Here is a 19,074-nt window from a genome sequence, read left to right as displayed (position 1 = left end):
ATGTGTAAGTCCTCAAATAATTGGACGAATGAATGAATGTTCACTCATTCATTGAACATGCCACAGAGAACAGAAGGCGCTGCAAGGTCCTTATCTGCTCTCTTCAGTGAGTCCCTCTCTTCCACTCTCTCCCTCCTTCTCAGTCGTGTTGCGTTCCCCTTCATGACAAGGTTCCGTTAGTATAAGTGCATCCTTGCAGTGTCATCCCAACACAAACTGCAGGCTCTGAATCTCTAGGTGAATTCTTGGGTTGAAAGTCTAGATAAGCACGAGAAATAAGTTTCATTTGCTTGGTGGAGGCTATCCTTTGAGAAGGGTAATGGAGCTCTGTCTGAGCTGGGAGGGATTGGGTGCCATGATGGTTGCCAGTGTCTGCCATGGCCACCTGCCTCTAATGGGCATCCCTGGTCCTGCTGCTGCTCTGGATTGTTTGCTCACCAGCAGACCTCTGTCCTGCAGCCCTGTCATTTGCCGTGATATCCCAGTACACTCAGAGTCCAGGACAAAATGGTGTGGCCAAATAAAACAACCGCAGGTTCTTAGGGAAGAAGGCTTAAGACAAATGGCTATTTTTAAAAAGTACTTATAACCCACATGTCAGCTGGGGTCATCTTATTTTTGGAGATTCCAATGGAACGGACTTAAACGCTGTCCCACATGCCATGAGAGACCCAACTCTCCAGAGATTGGGGGTGAGGGATGCTTGTGTCTCTCCTAGGCACCCAAACCTCGAAATTCCTGCAGCCAATGAATCAGTTCTCAGTTCTGCTTGGGCGCCCTTTTGCTGGCCTCATGGGCACATGACTTGTGCTGTTGTACAGGGTCTACGTTAAGTTTGACGTTCTACTGTTGTTATCTTGAACTTCTTAGTAATTTCTGAACAAAGCGCTCCACATTTTCATTTTGCAAATCCTGTAGCTAGACTTGCTTCACTCAGGAGCGTTCCCTTCCCACCCCACGCTGGCTCACTCTAGACTATGCCCCAATTCCTCCACTGTCCCCAAATTCCATCCACACAAGGATATGGGTATAGGAGACTTGGCCTGAAGGTTTGGGATGAAAGGAAATGTTGACCTCTCAGCCAAGTTAATGGCATAAAGTGCAGTGTATGAACTGGCTTCAAACTACTCAGTGGGAAACAACGGTGGAGGAGGGAAGGCAGGTGAAACAAGACTGGCAAAAGGTTGATTGTTGTTGAACCTGGATGATGGGTACACGGTGCTTTCTCAGTTTCAGTATGGTAGGAAACTTCCATAATACAAAGTTGAAAAAGGCACTATATGATGTGCCTCCGGCAGGTCCTCAAAATGTTAAAATGGAGTTGCCATATGACCCAGCAATTCTACTCTAGATATATTACCCCAAAGAAATGAAAACATACGTCCACACAAAAACACATGAATATTCATAGCTGAATTATGCATAACTGCCAAATGTCTATCAACTGACAACTGGATAAATAAAATATGGATGTTATTTGTCATAAAAAGGAATGAAGTTCTGATATGGGCTACAGCATGGATGAAACTTAAAAAAAATTTTTTTTTAAATTTATTTATTTTTGGCTGCGTTGGGTCTTTGTTGCTGAGCGCGGGCTTTCTCTAGTTGTGGCGAGCGGGGGCTACTCTTCCTTGCGGTGCCTTCTCTTGTTGCGGAGCACAGGCTCTAGGCGCGTGAGCTTCAGTAGTTGTGACGTGCGGGCTCAGTAGTTGTGGTTGGCTGGCTCGAGAGCGCAAGCTCAGTAGCTGTGGTGACAGGCTTAGTTGCTCCGTGGCACGTGGGATCTTCCCGGACCAGGGCTCGAACCCATGTCCCCTGCATTGTCAGGCAGATTCTTAACCACTGTGCCCAGGGAAGCCCAGCATGGATGAAGCTTGAGGACACAAATGCTGAGTGAAAGAAGCCAGTAACAAAGGATCACATACTGTATGATTCCATTGGTAGGAAATATGCACAACAGGCAAATCTACAGAGACAGAAAGTAGATTAGTGATTGTTTAGGGGTGGGGACTGGGGGAGGGACTGGAAGATTGGGGTGGGGGGGGTGACTGTTAAAGGGTATGGGGGTTTCTTTCTGAGGGGATAGAAATGTTTTAAAATTGATTGTGATGATGGTCGCACAACTCTGTGAATATACTCAAAGCCATTGAGTTGTGCACTTGAAATGGGTGAATTACATGGTAAATGAATTATATCTCAATAAAACTGTTGGGGGAAAAAGTCATGTCCTCCCCCCAACCCCCTTCTCCTGCCAGGAATCCTTAGGCTCCAGCCTCCTGCCTTTGGGAAATCTCTCTCTCCTCCACCCTCTCTCTGCATGTGTGTGCGTGTGCACACACACACACACACACACTTTCCATCTCCCCTTCCCGTTACCTTCTTCTGCCTTAAGACATTTTTCACTCTATTGCCATTCCCACCAACTACAGAGAAGTGCCTTCCCCAAAGAGAAGTTCCTTCCACAGCCAAAGTGCCCCATAGAGGTATTTTCCTAAACACTTTGCTCTTTAAAAGTTACTCACTTCCCTTTCGGTCCTTGCACGCAGGGGAACAAGGTCGTGAGGAAAGGAGCACGAGGTGTGCTGCCTCCACTTCTTCCGCCTTCGGTTTCTGCGCCTTTCACAGGGCTTCCAACAGCGCTATGTTGGGACAAAGCATCCAGAGGTTCACAACCTCTGTGGTCTGTAGGAGCCACTGTGAGGAGGGTCCAGGGAAGAATTTACCATTTTCAGTGGAAAACAAGTGGTGGTTACTAGCTGTGATGACTTTGTACTTTGGGTCTGGATTTGCTGCACCTTTCTATATAGTAAGACACCAACTGCTTAAAAAATAATCCATGAGACAGATACGAAGAGGAGCATTTTAAGTGTGCAGTCTCTTTGAAAAAGGATCAAACTCTTGAACTCAGCATCCTAGATATGTTTGTAAATAAACTTATGGCATAAAAAAGTTACTCACTTGACAGCTATTAAAATTACGATTTTAAAGTCCCCATGGTGATCTATCATGGCAGTCACTAACAAGTCCTAATAGTTGTAAATTCCAAGAGCTTCATAATCCCAAGGAAAGCGGGGCCAACTCAACTTCTCCCAAGCCCCACTGGTCTCTGTTCTGAAACGTAACTGAGTCACCTCACAGGTGGGGAGAGAGGGTGAGGAAGATGGCTGCCAGGGCCAGGTTCTTGCAGGTTTTGGGGTCTGGAACAGGGTGGGCAAACTACAGCCTGTGGGCCAAAATCAGCCCACTTCCTGATTTTGTAAATAAAGTTTTATTGGAACACACAGCCACACCATTCATTTACTTAATGTCTCTGGTTGGCTTCTTGTTACAACAGCAGAGTGGAGTAGCTGTGACAGGGACTGTATGGTCTGCAAAGTCTAAAAATATTTAGTATCTGGCCCTTTCCAGAAAAGGTTTGCTGACCCCTGACATGGAAGATCCAGGCTTGAACTCCAGCTCATCACATGCTGGGTGTGTGACCTTGGACAAGTCAGTTCCTCTCTTTAAGCTTGTTTCCTCATCAGAAAACCAGAGGCAGTAACAGTGCCTCCCTTGTATGTTGCTTGTGCAATGAAAATGACTTCATACCTGTAAAGTGCTTACTTCGTATAAAACACTCAATATATGTCGGTGGTTACGATGTTATTTAGAAAATGAGGGCAGTAACTCCTACCTCGTATGGTAGTTATGTGAAGCGATGGAGATCAAGCCTGTGAAAACAGTTGGCCAAAAACACGTTTATTATTGTTATAAATATCTTAAAGGCTTTTGAGAGGATTCTTTGCTTCTTAGTAAAGCTAAGTAACTTTTTTGGGGGAGCAAATTTGGAACTGTGAGAGTGTAGAAAAACTCTAATTTCAGAGGAAAAGAGGACCCTTAACCCCCAAATCCAAACTCTCTCATTTAGCAGTCCAGGAAACTGCACCCCCTGATCCTCAGCTGGGACTTGAACCTGCCCAGAACTCAAGTACTCTTTTGGCTGAGCTCGGCATCTTCGCCAATAACAGGTGCTCAGGAATCCAGGCCTGCATGTCTTTAAACACTTGTGTTGCCTCTGAGGTCCCCACCAGAACCTGTTTAAACAGTAATCTGCTACGAGGTATTGGCATGCAGGTTTGCGGCCTGGGTTTGCAGCCAGGGGAGGGAAGAGACCTTTGTCTCCACACCCTTCAGGGGATTGTCCAGAAGCCAGCTGAGGGTAGCCACCATTGATGACCTGCTTTCCTGGACGGTGTTATTTAAATCGGGTTTAGTTCGGAAGATACGGCAGCCTCCCATTCATTTGCTTTGTTTCACAGTGATTAACTGAGCAGCTAATACATGCCAGGCCCTAGGGATACAGCAATGAATGATTCACCCCCTGCCCTTGGCAACTGCCCCCCTTCCTTCTGACGGGGGCAACTGACAATCAAATAGGCATCTGGGCAATTTGGCCCCATAATAAGTCCTGTATTCTCCCCAGGATTTCAGTCCCACACTAAATACTGTACCAATGAATTGGAAAACCACTCTGGGCCAGCTGTATGATAGATGGATGGTAGGAGTTAAGAGTGCCAGCTTTGGAGTAAGTCAGATCTGGGCAGGACTGGCTCTGTAATTTGCTAAATGAAAACGTGGGCACCTTGTTCGAAAATTATTCAAAATTTCAGGATGACAACAGCAGAGCACGGAACTATGCAGGGTGCACACTGTGAGGCTGGCCCTGCCCCTGGGGTCAAACTGCTTTCCAGCTGGGTACCATTGGACACATCTCTTCACCTGTCTGAGCCTCCATTTCCCCATGTGACCAAAGAGATGCTAAGGCCAATGTGAGGCCTGGTTGTGGCTAGTAAGTGAGATGAGGCAGGTACAGCGCTGAGCAGGGAGGGCAGGCTCAGCAATATCACTGCTGTTCTCAGCCTGCAGTGACAGCTGCATTTCATCCTATGAGAAGAGCGCGCATTTATGATTCTTAGATAATAGCTAAGACTTAGACAGCAGATGGTTGATGCCAGACACTGTCTTAAGTTCTTTACGGATGTTCATTTCATCCTCATTACAACCCTATCATGTAGAGATGGGGAAATTGAGGCCCAAAAAGGAGAGGGAACTTGCCTGTGATCTCACACCAGTCAGTGGAAAAATCCAGATTCAAACATGGGACATCTGGTCCCTGGGTCTGTGTTCTCAACCTACTACATGTCCCAGGAGTCGACACATCCCTGACACGCACACTTGCATACACACGCATGTACACACGTACCTTCTCTGAGATGCTACCACGAAGCGTACAGTGTGGAATTGTCCCCATAAGATGGGATTCTTTCTCTCTCTTTTTTAAAAAATTAATTAATTAATTAATTTTTCGGCTGCGTTGGGTCTTCGTTGCGGCACGTGGGCTTTCTCTAGTTGCGGTGAGTGGGGGCTACTCTTCGTTGCGGTGCGTGGGCTTCTCATTGCGGTGGCTTCTCTCGTTGCGGAGCACAGGCTCTAGGTGCACAGGCTTCAGTAGTTGTGGCGCATGGGCTTAGTAGTTGTGGCGCACAGGCTCAGTTGCTCCGCGGCATGTGGGATCTTCCCAGACCAGGGATTGAACCCCTGTCCCCTGCATTGGCAGGTGGATTCTTACCACTGCGCCACCAGGGAAGTCCCTTTTTCTCTCTTTACTTGCTCTTTTGTCTGTCCCCTGCGACTCAACTTGGAGCCCCATGAGGGCAGGCACGGTCTTGCTTCCTGCTGTACCTCTGGCACCTGGCACTGTGCTGAGCACGCAGTAGGCCCTCAATAGACATGTGCCAGTGAAGGCAGGTGGGAAGCAGGCATCCAGCCAGAGCGCTCTGATCCAGAATCAACAGACGCAGTTCCTAGAACCTCAAGACTGCAGCCTTAAGAACTTGTTTGGGGGCGATCTCGTGGCTAGAGGAACCATTTCATCCCCTCCTGGCTTTTCTCACTTGGGGTCCTCTCACTGTGCAAGGCAAGGGGGTGAGAGGCATTTAAGGGGTGCCCTAGGGCCCAGCCCCCATCCTGGCAGGCTGCAGGGCGAGGGCACGGGTTGTGCTCTGGCAGCTGGGCCACAGCTGTCTGCCAGCCTCTCGGTGCCTGCCCCAGCTGGCCAGCTGGGCCCTGATGCCACCCCCCACCCCATGACACAGCAGAAAGTGAAACCAGAGCCCGCCCCTGCTGGCTGGGACCCAGTGTTTGCTGTTGCCCCATCCCAGGGGGGTGGGTGGGGAGCTGATGCCCAGGCCTGGCACCTGGTGGCCTGTCCAAGGAATACCCCTCCAGGCCAAGGGTGCCGCTGTGCCCCCTGCCCATCCCAGGGCCTCCGGTGCCCACTGCCTTCTGAGCCATGCCCTGTTTGTGAACCATCATAGCTGCTCAGTTGAGTCCCATTAACCCCTGATCTTAACACTGCTCTGAGACAGGGGGTTAATTATTCTCCCCATTTCACTGAGAAAACTGAGGCTCAGAGAGGTGCCTCGGCCAGGAAGGAGGGTGCTGGGGCAGCAGGATCTTAAAATAAAAGACAAATCAGAGCTATGGGTGGGCATAGGGGCAGAGATCCAAGGGGTCTCAGTGGTGTTGGCGAGCAGGGCAGGAGTTGGGGCGGGGAGGAGAAGACACATGACCCCCAGGTTGTCACAGGTCGAGCCCCCTGCAGATTGGAATTGGCAACCTACCCCTCCCCACACCAACTCCATGGGTGCAGAAAATCCCTAAGACAAACAAGAATTCTTAAGAGATGGCCTATGGGGAATTCCCTGGCTATCCAGTGGTTAGGACTCCGCGTCTCACTGCCGAGGGCTGGGTTCAATCCCTGGTCGGGGAACTAAGATCCCAAAAGCCATGCCACGCGGCCAAAAAGAAAAAAAAAAAAAAAAAAAAAGAGGTAGATTTTGAAACTTTAGAAAGTATCATCTTGAGTTCTGCCCCATCCTCAGGCCACCCGTACTCTACTTAATATTTTTCTTTCAAGCAACTCACCCTCTTTATCTTACATAAATTGATGTAAAAAAAGAGCCCTTCTACCCCTACCCTAAACTGAAAGCCAACTGCTTGCCATAAGTAGAAATCTGCTGTACAAAGAAATACCGGTTAGAATAATTTATGTCTCTAGCCAGGTACCACTTAAAATCATGTGCATATCAGACTTGGGAAACTTCTATTCCAAAACATAGATTTCCTACGTGAGGAAATGGAGGCCCAGAGAGGTTGAGTCACTTGCCTGGGGGTGACGCTGCGAAAGAGTCACAGGGCTGGGGCTGCCTGATTCCATGATTCTAGAGACCTGTGCTTACTGCTAGGCTGTAGTCTCTGCTCCCGTCCGAGCTGTCTTAGCATACGAAGTGTGTGTTAGTAAGTATCAGCACTAACACCTTCCATGTTTCATGCTTTGGCATCCCCACTTTCAAAGCACCTTCTGAGCTTGTCTATCACTTGAACTCATGATAACGCTCTCGGTACGGGTGAGAACCCTTTCAGAACAGAGCATGGGGTGTTGCCCCTCCCTTGCCAGAGAAGGAAACCGAGGCAGAGAGTGGGGAAGTGGTCTGACTCAGGGAGCTGGTGAGGCAATCAGGACTGTCCAGAGCCCCTGCCAAGGTGAGGATCCCAGAGGCCCTGCTGGAAGGCCCAGGCTGAATGTGAATCGCCTCGTCAAACAGGTAACACTTGTTTCTTCCCCACTTTCCCCACCTCCCCCACCATGAACCCCCAGAGCAAACGCTGACAGCAGCCTCAGCTGCCCTGTTTCCCAAGCCTGATCTCCAACATTCAGCCCCTGGAGGGCAAAAAGCATGTTTCGGAACTGGTGTCTGCGGATGGCATCTTTTTATTTTTCATGGTGATCACCAGTTCTGAGCACGGTTGAGGGGAGCTCTACCAGGGACCAGAAGGGAAGGTTTGGGGGAACATCTTTGTCTCTTCTTTTAGTTGCTGGAGAAACTCAGCTGCCACGGCTGGCCCAGGGACCCCCGAGGAATACTGCAAGAGCAATAAGGATTTTTAGGGGCATTATGATAGCGGAATGGAAACACATCTGCCCCCAAAAGTCCCTCATTTTCCCTGCGGTAATGAACCAGCTGGGCAGGAAGTGGTGGCTCTCGGAACTCCAAGAGCCAAAACTAAAAGGGAAAAAATGTACAAAGTTAGAGCAAACTTTAAACAAGCCGACGCTTTCCTGGTGCACAGGCGGTGGCTCCACCCAGGCTCCCGAAAGGCTGATAATTGGCTAAATGTGTCTCCACACAGTGGCTTCAATATAGATGCGCCTCCTCTGTGCCCAGAAAACCAGGATCTGGAATCCCAGAGCAGGTGATGAGGATTAGTCCCTAAGGCCAGGTGACTCTCAAGGGCCAGTGCCATCTCCCCAAGACCCCGAATGATTATTCCAAACCCTTGTTAATAACCCAAGTGAATCACAGATCCTTCAATCCCTCCTTCCTCTGGAATGTGGGAAAGTTATCAACTTGGAAACCCGGATGAAAATATCTGGAAAGCAAGCAGCTGTTTCCAGGGCTGTATGAACAAGTGAAGGGCGAGAGCTTGGGTCGGGGAGCCTGGCGGTTATCACTGACGGGGCCAAAGGGGGAAAATCACAGCTAAGGTCCAGGGTGCCGACTCTCAGGTCCAGCCACTAACGACTGAGGATTAAGGAGTCAAGGGCAGGGGCTCCCCAGGGTGTGTGGCCTTCAAGGTCTCTGCAGACAAGACCCTCCCCCAAGCCAGCCAGCACCCTCCCGCCCGCCTTGAAAGGGTTAACACCTCCACCAATGCTGACACCCGAGGAGAAGGCTGCTCACTCAGCAAGCTGGCATATCACACTGGGCCATCGCGGAAGAGAGGGGCTGAAAACAGCCTCTGTGAGTTCTGTGAATGGAAGCGGCCTTATCGCCATCAGAGTGAAAAACGGGGCAAAAAGCCTTCCCAACACAGAACCCGCGACCTGGGCGCTCGCTGGCTCCTCGGCACCTGTCGCGTGGCCCCGAAGCTCTGGCAGGGACTCCGGGCATCTGTGGTGGTGAGCACCCGGCCACCTCGGCCAGACCTGCGAGGGAGCGATTCTACACTTGCCATGTGACAGCCGGCAACCGGGCCTAGATCTCGCCTTTCAAGCAGCACCTAAAATATACTCCGGGTGAACCTAAGGCTAAATATGGCCTGGCCTACGAGTGCCTGGTCTGGACCTTTTAATGCCACTCGAAGATACAATCAGGAACCCATGGGGCCTTTTGGTGGCCTGGAGTCCAGTTACTGAGGCCAAACGGGAGGCCCGTGGGCTTGGCTGACTCTGGGCTGGGTGCAACTTCCCCCAGAGGATGCGTCCTGGTGCCAAGGCTGAGCAGGCTTCTTTCCTGCATGTTTTATTCCGGAATGCCCACATGGTTCTCTTTCTCTGCCGGCCCCCAGGGTGGCCTAGATGTAGGTCCCCTCATCCACCTCCCTGGCCTTCCCTCCAGGCCCTCTGATGGCCTGCCAAAGCCTTCTCCCTACTTCCAGGCTGCAGCCCTTCCCCCCTGGCCCGGGTTTTCCTTGCACCCTGATTGAAAGAAGAGGGCTCAGCTCCCCAGGTGGACGGGAGGCCGCTGGCTGGAGAAGGCAGGCGAAAACACACACACACACACACACACACACACCTGCAGGGGGTAGATTGCACAGTAGCTTAGATGTGTCCCTGCTCTGTGGCTGGCCCCGTGCCACACCCCCTCGCCCCACCCCAAATGGCAGGATAGCAGCCCTGTTGCTGGAGGGCGGAGAGAGCTTCAGCCCGGGCTGCAAAAGCACAGCTCTGCCCTGGAACCTGCTAGCCTGGTCTTAGCAAAGTTGGGTTCTGCCCTCACCGGAGGCCACGTGGTAACCGGGACAGTCAAGAGTCTCTGGGGAGGCTGCTCTCGGGAGCCTAACACCCCCCCCCACCCCGCTCCCTGCTTTTAGCCAAGAAATGCTGCGGGCCCCGAGGGCCCCAGGAGGAAAGACCCCACCACCCCACCCCAGCACCTGTCTGGGGCTTGTTTGGGCTCTGGTGGTGGCTCCAAGGCCACGTTCAGGCCTGGGCTGGCAGCGGTCCAGGCTGTTTTGGGCAGAGATGCCAACAGACCCGGGCACTGATCTCACGCATGATTCCAACAAGAGAGCCTGGTTTTCTGCACGTCTCTCAGAAAACTTTCACACCACACTGCACAGCTACCTTAAGGCTCCTTTCCCCGCCTGGGCCAAATCCTCCAGCAAAGGCTAAATTTGCCTCCCTCGTCCCAGTCCCTTTTGACAATGGCTTTCTTGGGACACCAACATCAGTTTTCATTTTCTAGGTGTGTTTCCCTTTCATGCTAGTGGTGCAGCCTTTCCGGAGACACTGAGAAGGAGTTTGCTTTGTGGTTCCTTCAACTTGAATGTTTTATATAAGGAAGATGATGTAAAATCGGAGACTTGAAAGCTTTGTAAATATCTGCACACGCTCCCCCCCACCCCCCGTACAACGGAGGACGCTGGGAAAGCAGTCTCTGAGAACTGGGTGCTTTGGAAAGAGACCCCGAGGAGGTGTGGGGGGCTTGGGGTGACAGGGACCCCAAAGTCCCCTCCTTCCAAACTCTCTTTAACATGTACCCTTTTGCCTGAAAAGCCTGCATGGCTACTAGGCCTAAAGTCTGTGATCGTTTTATATCATGTTCGCGTCGGTGTTTTTCTTCAGCGTTTACTTTCACCTTGTTCCAAATATAAGAAGCAAAAAGGACTTTACATTTTCCGAAGTTTGGGATGCTGGGCAAGAAAGAAAATGGATTATTTTGTTTGGGTATGCCCTTTCTGGCAAGTGGTTCTTCTAAGGACCAAGTTTGCCTTCACTTTCATCAGACCCATTTCTATCCTCATGCCTAAAATAGCCGTATTTACAATATCACAATTACAAGAGGCTGAGTTGCTCTACTATAAGGTAGCTGTTAAGTTTATCTGGCAAAAATCGTCTTTCTGCTCTTAATATAAGTGGGTGGGAGGCTGGGAAGCAAGAAATAGAGGGAGTGCTCCCTTAGGGACTTTTCCAACTTTCATTGGTTTGGGTCAGAAACGCATGTTTTATTTTTAAGTAGGAGTTTCATTGCAGCCCCTCTCCTAAATATTTTACCCCCCCAGCTATTCCGTATTCTTTCTGTTGAAACATTTTTTTCCCTGTGAGAGTCGGCTATGGCTTGTGTACTGCTAAGACCGACATTCAAAGTTGCTTTTTTTTTTCTTTAGAAATCCATCCACACTTCCTTGGAGGGAAAAGTAGCAACTGCTTCGTGAAATTTCACACAGAGGGGCAAAAGGAGAAAAGCCAAAATGTATTCAGCAGTTCCACAGCTGAGCTTTTTTTTTTTCTTATTGGTTAGGGTCGGGGGTGGGGGTGGGGGGGGGTGGGGGAGAGCAGTGGTCAGAATATGAAAAGAAGCTGTGATTCTTTGCTGAATTAGTGACCACTTCTCACTGCAAAGTACTGACTTACAATCTCTTCACCATACTACTTTGCCTGTTTTCCAGACTCAGGGGCAGGGGGAGTTTGCTAAATGTATTCATAATTACATGCACCCTTGCGGAGGGCTGAGTGTAAGCAGGGGCTGTGCTGTTTTGAATGCTCGAATTAAAGCAGCCCCCGGTTCACATTCAGCACTAAATTCTGATTTTCCACACTTGACAATTCAGTAATTTTAACATGCTGCTTCATCGCCACGATTATAGCTCAGTATCTTGGTGCGACATTTGGTGTTCCGGTCTCGTTAATTCACGTAAAACACCCTATTTGTAGAAGTATCATTAGAGGCTAATTTGGTGAGATGTCCTTATTTAGCAAAGCAAATAGGACCTGGCAGTCAGCTCTCTGGCGCTACGATGGGGGTGACGATTCAGCAATTCACAACGTGACAATTTCCCATCGCCCAGCCACGCTGGGATTGTGGACTCCTGAAAATTGTGCTGTTTCATCATGTCCCATAACAAAGGGAAAGAACTCTGAAAAGTAAAGAACTGTTTTTTGCCAAGGTCCCGGGAACGTGAATGTCACCAGTGTGTCTATGTGCCATGTCTATTCAACACGAATCTTCTATCAGGGACTTGGTGTTCCAGAGTTTTTCAGGTACAGCTCACTTTTCTCTATGCCCTGCCGTGAACACTTGATTGACATCCAGGTTTGCAAATAAATAAACTTAAGGTATGTGGATGTCTATATAGGTTACAACTGGAGGGTAGGGGTGTGTGTGTGTGTGTGTGTGTGTGTGTGTGTAAATTAACAGAACTTAATAAGGTTAATGGGAGGGGCATATGTACCCCCCCGCCACCCTTGCCTTAGAGAATTCCCTGACGACAGATTATCCAGCGTTTCTTATAAAATGACTAAGATCAGCGTAGCAAAGAACTGCAAAGAACTACTGCGATTGCACGTGGGAGCAAGCAAGCAAATCTAATGTAACTGCAATTCACGATGTCAGTGATGTTTGGTTTTTGAGGGTGTCAAATGGTTTGACACGACCCATATGTCACTCATTCCCTTAAAATCCTGTTTAAAACATCTCATTAAACCACTGGGGGGTGGGAGGGGAAAGTACTTTTGCCTTCTCATACCTTCTTGGCCTCCCAAAGAAAGGCCCTTGAAAACAGCAGGTTCAACAGACTGAGAACACATACACACACATATATAAGAATATCCCCCAGACGGCTTTTCAGTTTTACCAAAAGAAGCAAACCTCCCCCCTTTCCTCCGACCGACCTTCGGAGTGCAGCTAGCTCTCTGCCCCCTCCCTCCAGGGACTGCTGGGGCCTGAATCCCTCGCCGTTTATAATGACCCCAAAAGCGGGACTTTGTGGGCCAGTTGGATAAAACATAAACTCATCTCGCCCTCAAAACCCCGATTCTGGGACCACAGCCTCCAAAACCTCCTTTCTCCAGAAGGGTGTCCCCCTTCTCAGCTCACAGCACTGGGGCAGGCTGCCTTTGAGGCAGGATTTTGGAGAATCCTGGATAATTAAAGTAATCATTACTGGGTTTTCCTGCAGGAATGATGGGATGACAGTTCATCTCATCCAAAAGCCAGGGTTGCATGGTGGGGACGGAGGGCGTATTTGCCTTCCCCATGGGGGTATCTTTTCCCTCCCTTGCCCCCAGACCCATAGCTGGGCCTGACATCGTCCCAGGGAAGACGCTGAGCGTCCAAAATGGCCCTTAGGGGAGCGCAAAAGGAGTGCCTGGGGGGACTCCTGCAGTGCCCCACCCCCACCCCTTCCCAAATCCAGCTAAAGTTTAGTTACTTGTGCACTTAATTGTCTTATTAAAGTCAAATTTGCAGCTTGCCCAGACTGGAGGAAGTGATTTCCATCTTAATAGCTCAATTAGCCTCTGGGTTCTGGAAAGGCCACCCCGATACACACACCTTTTCTCCCCATTTTAAACCCCCTCCCTTTTTCACAACTTCTCCTAAAAATAAATTATAAATATGGATGTGTCCTCAGAGGATCTGAGCGGCACATTCCAACGCTCCCCACGGTGGGGCTTGGAAGCAGGAGAAACCAGAAACGCCACTCCCCCCCAGCCCCAAATCAAAAATGCCTTTTCCTTTTTTTCTCCTAACTTTTGCCAGAGCAACTTGGTGTGGTCTCGGGCCCTGACACCCCGATCCGCACCCCGGAACCTAGATTTTTTTTTTTTTTTTTTTTTACTCCTGTCCAGCGAAAGCTACAGCCAACGTGCTATGGCCGCCTACTCCTCGGAGGGAGGGGGCAGCCAACTTTACTTCGGGGAGGTGGTAACTCTCTGGGGACTGTGCTCCCGGCTGTTCCGGACGTCCCCAGGGCCCGGCCCCCGGAGGCTGGCGCTGGCCCCCCTGCCCGTGCCAGCGCGGCCCCGGGCGCACGTGGAGTGACGACGAGGTGCGGCGGGCGCGGACGCGCGAGCAGGGCGGCCTGCTCTCCGCGCGGCACTGATATCGGGGTCACGCAGCGAGTCAGTTTCCCGAACCGGCTTTCCGGGGTGGGGGCGGGGTGGTAGGCTTTCAACCCGCCTCGTTAATTTCCAAGCCCCGGCATTAGGGAGGTGGGGGGCTGCCTCGCCCCCATCCCACCTCCATGCCTAACACGCCCCTCTCGGGAGCCAGGGAGGGGTGAGGGGGGGAAGGAGCCCAGCCCCGCTGCCTCTGGGGGGGCGGCAGCGGCGGCGGCTTCCCTCCCAGGCAAGCGTCTAGCGCCGGGTCCCGGGAGAGCCGCGCGTTTCCCCCCCGCCGCCACCTCCCTCCCGGCTCGTGTCGCCACCCACCCCCCAGGCAGCCACCCCGCACCCCCTTCTGTCCCGGGGGCCTGGGCACCCACCTGCCGCGGCCCCCTGGCCCGGGGGAGGGGTGCCGTGCAGGAAAAAGGGGGAGACTCACCGCCGCTGCCTCCTCCGGGGGTGCAGGGGGCCCCCCGGGGCTGCGCCTTCCAGGGCTCCCGGGAGGCGTGCTCGGGGTGGGGGGCGCCCCGCGGGCCCTGCAGCCTCCTCCTCGATTGGAGCCCAGCCTCAAATCCTTCACCGTGGGTGGGGGGGGGTACTTCCAGAAAAAAATCCCCCCCTTACCCAGATCAGATCCAAGTGATGGGCAGGGGGCGTATAAAAGCCTTTTCTGCCGAGAGCGCGGAGCCGACGGGGCTGCACCCGGCCTCCACGGTCCGCTGCCGCCACAAAGCCGCGCCCCCGCTCCCCCCAACCCCGGCCCGGCCCCCACCCTCCCCCGCTCCCCACCCCCCCACGCCCTATGGCCGGCCCGGGGCGGGGGCTGGGCCGGCCCGGGGTTGGCCGCGCTGGGGAGGCGGCAGCGGCGGCTCAAGCGGCGGGGCGGCTCCTCCCCGGCCGGGGAGAGAGGGTGAGAGCCTAGAAGCCGAGCGCGCCCGCCTGCCCGGGGCGGGGGCTGCGGCGGGGCCAGGCGGGGCGGGGGGGCTTCCTAGAAACCCTCGCCAAATATAGTCAGCGGATAGGGGCATTCCTAGAAATGCGGCGGCGACGTCAGCCTCGACCTATGGGGGCAGAGCCTGGGGTTCTCCAAACTCGGGGGGGGGCGGCGGGGACGGGGAAGAGGGGAGATTCCCCACTTCCAATACCCCGGTGGCCCGGAGGAGGGAGCCTAGGCTGGGCCTCCCTCCTGGGGGGCGGACAGGATTCCTCCACATGCGCTCCAGGGATCCCTCAGCCGGGGGTGTCTGAATGGGGACGCATCTACTTAAGATTCCGACTCGCCCCCAGATCCGCCCCCCCCCCACTTTCGGAACACTCAGTGACAGTGCCAGCCGGCGCTTTTAGCCCTTCCTCCGATTTTTCTCACTCCTCCCTACCCCCTATGAACAAACAGTAGAAGTTGGAGCTGCACCAAGTCTGGCTTCCACACCTGGCCGCTCACCCCTTGGCGGCCCCTAACCTCCTCTGGGATGACTGGAGTCCCTCAGAAGCCCCGGGTCTGAAATTGGATGGACATGCTCTGTTCCCAAGAACTCCCCAAAATACCAACCCACCTTCAGGCCAAAACAGAAAGTTGTGCTTCCCCTTCCCCATTCCAAAGTGCCTCTGTTGCTGCTTTCATGGTCCCAGGCTCTGGGAGATAGGCTGGAAATTGGGGGGTGGGGCATGAGGGTACCCTCTCCACCTGGCAAAGATCTGGCCTCTTGTGCTGACACCCGTTCCCCCCATAAGCTCCTCCCCCTCCATAAAGTACATGAGGTTCCAACAGTAAGGGGGAACCCCCTACAGCCCGCCCCCTTCCTGAAATCTGCCCCCCCACCCCGCATCCCTTTCCCAGAACCCCACATCATTCCACAAGTGTCCCCTCTTGCCCAAAGAGGATCCACATAACTGAGACATGACTTGTCCCCTTCGACTGCCCAGCCTCTTTTCAAGTAAACGTGACTGGAATGAGCCTCCCAGGATCATAAAAAATGTATTTGCTGTCCTCTGTTGGCCGATGGGTGTCACACTCAGAAAACACATCACCCAACCCAGTGGGCGCTCCTGATGCCATCAGGGGGGGTCCCGGGGGCCCCAGTCAGAGGAAGTGAGCCACACAGCCCCCTCCTCTCCTCCTGCCTCAGCTGCAGTCCTACCCTGCCCCCACCTCCTGCGGGGGGAGGGGGCGGTCCTGGCTTGCAGCCACTGCCCTGGACTTTGACCCACTGGCCTTGTGGCTCATGTCCCTTCTCTCTCGTTGGATCCCCATTCCAGAAGTCCGGAGGGCTGTGATCACGGGGAGGCAAGGAAGTCTGCGGTGGGGCCCTCTGGGCTCACTCTGGGCTGGGGGACCCCCAGGGGATGGTTTCTCCAATAGCAGCTTGGAGGGGCGGTGAGAAAAAGGGGGGATAGGTCAGACCCCTCTTAAGGCAGAGGACTGATCACTGATAATCATCAATCCCCATTTCCTCCTGAGGACCTACTATGTGCCGAGCACATGGAATATACTGTCTTACCAAACTCACCGCATTACCTTACGGCAGTCAGACAAGAAGACTGAGGCTCAGAGGTCAGTTGTTCATTGAACTAATGCTTGCTTGCCCTCTGCTGATGCTGGGGCCACAGTGGCAAACAGAACAGGCGCTGCCCTCTGGAACTCATCATCTCAGGGAGAGACCCACCTCAGCAAGGGATTACCATGCTGCCCTCGTGGTCCAGGGCATGAGTGCTGGAGCCCAGCTGTCTGGGGTCAGGGCACCATGAGATACTGAGGCTGGGCTGGGACGTCCCTCCTGGGCCTCCCTACTGTCCCACTCAGTGCTGCCTCCATCAAGGCTGCGTTGTCCTCTGGGTCAGTCCCCTCTTGTGGGGTAGAGCCAGAGAGAGAGGCTTTGCGCCCCCTCCCACTTCTTGCCCCCTGCCAGGACTGGCTGCAAGTCCCTGGGCCTGGTTTAGCCTCTCTGGGTCTCAGTTTCCTCATCTGTAAAACAGGAGTTATAATACCCGCCTTATAGGATTTGTAGGGGGATTAAATGAGACAAAGTCCATGTAGGAGAATTTGGCAATCAAAAAATTTGTTTCTCTTGTAAATATTTTCTTTTTATTTTATGTTTAGAAGCTGCAGTTTTAAGTATATTGACAGAACATACATAACAAAAGCTTCCTAAGAAGTGGAAAAAAAACATTGCTGGAAAAATTGGCCTCATTAACATATTTAGACATTTACTTAATACATACTCCATTGGAAATTAGTGATATGACTTTTATTTATTTTTAAAATTTTTATTGGCATACGGTTGCTTTAATTGATATGACTTTTATCCAAACACTAACATTTCCAAATCAGTCTAAATAGGGGGGCGTTTCAGTTCTTTACCATCTATACCCAAAGTAGAAAATCCCTCAGTTTCTGAATGCAATCCTGACAAACATCAGAAATGGTCACTCTGAGATCCTGCTGACATACTGTTCTGTACCTTCGTCTAAAGATGTTTCTGTTGAGTAAGTGTCCCTATGCTTCTTTTTTCTCTTTGCTCTGATCTTCCTGCAGCTTCAGAGTTATATTTCAGATTTCTTCTCTTTTTGCTCTCATTTTTGTGGGAGGAAACCAGTTTGCCAAATTCATATGTAGTTCAAAATTGAGAACTGGATTTCTCTTAGAATCTTAACATTTGATCGAGAAGGGCCTCTGAGTACATTCACCAGACAGTTGGTTGTGCTTTGTGTTACTACCTGGAGGAGGGGATGTCTGCGCTGAGACTGGAAAGAGGAAAAAAACTGGGCCAGCGAGAGGGGTGGAGTCCAGGCCACAGGTGTAGCACGTGCAAAGCCGGCCCTTCTGGGGAGCTGAAGTAGCTCCCTGGAGCCACAGTAGCCTGGTTCAAGGTCCTGTAGGACGCCCCCGCCCACATCTGTGTGCTGAGCCCCAGGATTCTGGAAGCTCACCTTATCACCCCCAGTTCAGACCCTAAGAGCTGGATGCAGAAGGCAGGCCCATGGGCAAGGTCCCACCAAAGGCAGCGAGGGCCCTGCCTTTACCTTGCACTTTAAAAGATGCCCCCGATCCCTTTGAGGCCTGCCCTTGCCCATTCTGGCTCAGCTTCCCATGACTCAAGCTAGTGGCGGGCCTGAAATCCAGTTAAGTACCGGAAGCGCTGCCAGACTCCGGAAAACAACCCGCTCTTCGGCCGGAAGCCCCAGAGGCCCACTCTGGCCTTCTCCCAGGAAGAAGCCCCACCCGCCTCCAGGTTTCTGGCCCAGGGAGGATGCCAAGGCCTAGGCCAGAAGTGCAGGGAGGCCACACCAGGAAGAGGGAGCCTCCCAGAAAGGCCTGGACTCCTGGCTCGCAGGCCCAGAGAGACAGAGAGAGAGAGAGCAGGCTTTACCCTGCCTCACTGTAGGTTTTCCTCAGGGTGTACAGGAGGGAGACCAGAGGAGGATGCCAACGCCCGGTCACTGCCATCTCCCAAGACTCCTAGAATATCAAAAATGAAAAACTTCCAAAGCAAGCATATAAAAATTATTGTGCAATAGGTTTTAAACATTTGCATCGAACAGATGTGGACTTAAAAAACAGGTACACACAAACAGGAATGCAATCATAGCAATGTAGTTATGCTAGATATGGCACAGAATCAGGATTTACGGAAAATAATTTCTTACGTGCGTCCACCGAGGTTCGTGGGACATGAGTCTGAAGTGGCGTGATGGTTGTGTTCCTCCCTCAACCCCATCAGGACGTGTCTGTGACCACCCTGGTGATATCTGCTGGAGACAATGTTAAGAATCTAGCCTAAAAAATCTTCCTGAACACCAGGACTTAGGCCCAGTGGTCCTTACAAGTTAGGTCCAAAGCTCCCTGAAAGCCAGAGGTCGCCCCACCCTCATCCTACCCTGGCCTCGGACCCTCGACAGCATGCTGAGTGGCAGGAGCAACTCCAGGGCCTTTCACCTGGCCCTGCCCACCTGCCACAGTGGTACCTGTGCCCCATAGGGAACAACAGGAACTGGGAGCAAAGAGGATGAAAGGGAAAGCAGTTTCCATGGCCCTGCCCCTCGGGCTCTGTGATGTCAGGTGGAGACAGCCCCTGGCCTGCCTGGGTTTTCTTAAGGCCACCCAGAGCCACAGGTCCCTGTGGGCCTGGAGCCTCGTGTTCTTTTACGAA

The 19,074-nt window shown here is 52.1% G+C and overlaps 1 protein-coding gene across 1 annotated transcript; it reads left to right on the top strand.

Moving 5' to 3' along the window:
• Positions 1-2,581: 2,581 nt before the first annotated feature.
• LOC133103975 (cytochrome c oxidase subunit 7C, mitochondrial-like) lies at positions 2,582-2,851 on the top strand. Its single transcript, XM_061209596.1, has one exon. It carries the CDS (start codon positions 2,642-2,644, stop codon positions 2,831-2,833), a length of 192 nt encoding a protein of 63 aa, XP_061065579.1. The 5' UTR covers positions 2,582-2,641; the 3' UTR covers positions 2,834-2,851.
• The last annotated feature ends 16,223 nt before the right edge of the window (positions 2,852-19,074 follow it).

The sequence above is a fragment of the Eubalaena glacialis genome, chromosome 13, assembly GCF_028564815.1.
Source record: "Eubalaena glacialis isolate mEubGla1 chromosome 13, mEubGla1.1.hap2.+ XY, whole genome shotgun sequence".
NCBI lineage: Eukaryota > Metazoa > Chordata > Mammalia > Artiodactyla > Balaenidae > Eubalaena > Eubalaena glacialis.
The sequence above is the reverse complement of the archived record's forward strand: the minus strand, read 5'-3'. Positions and strand labels throughout refer to the sequence as shown.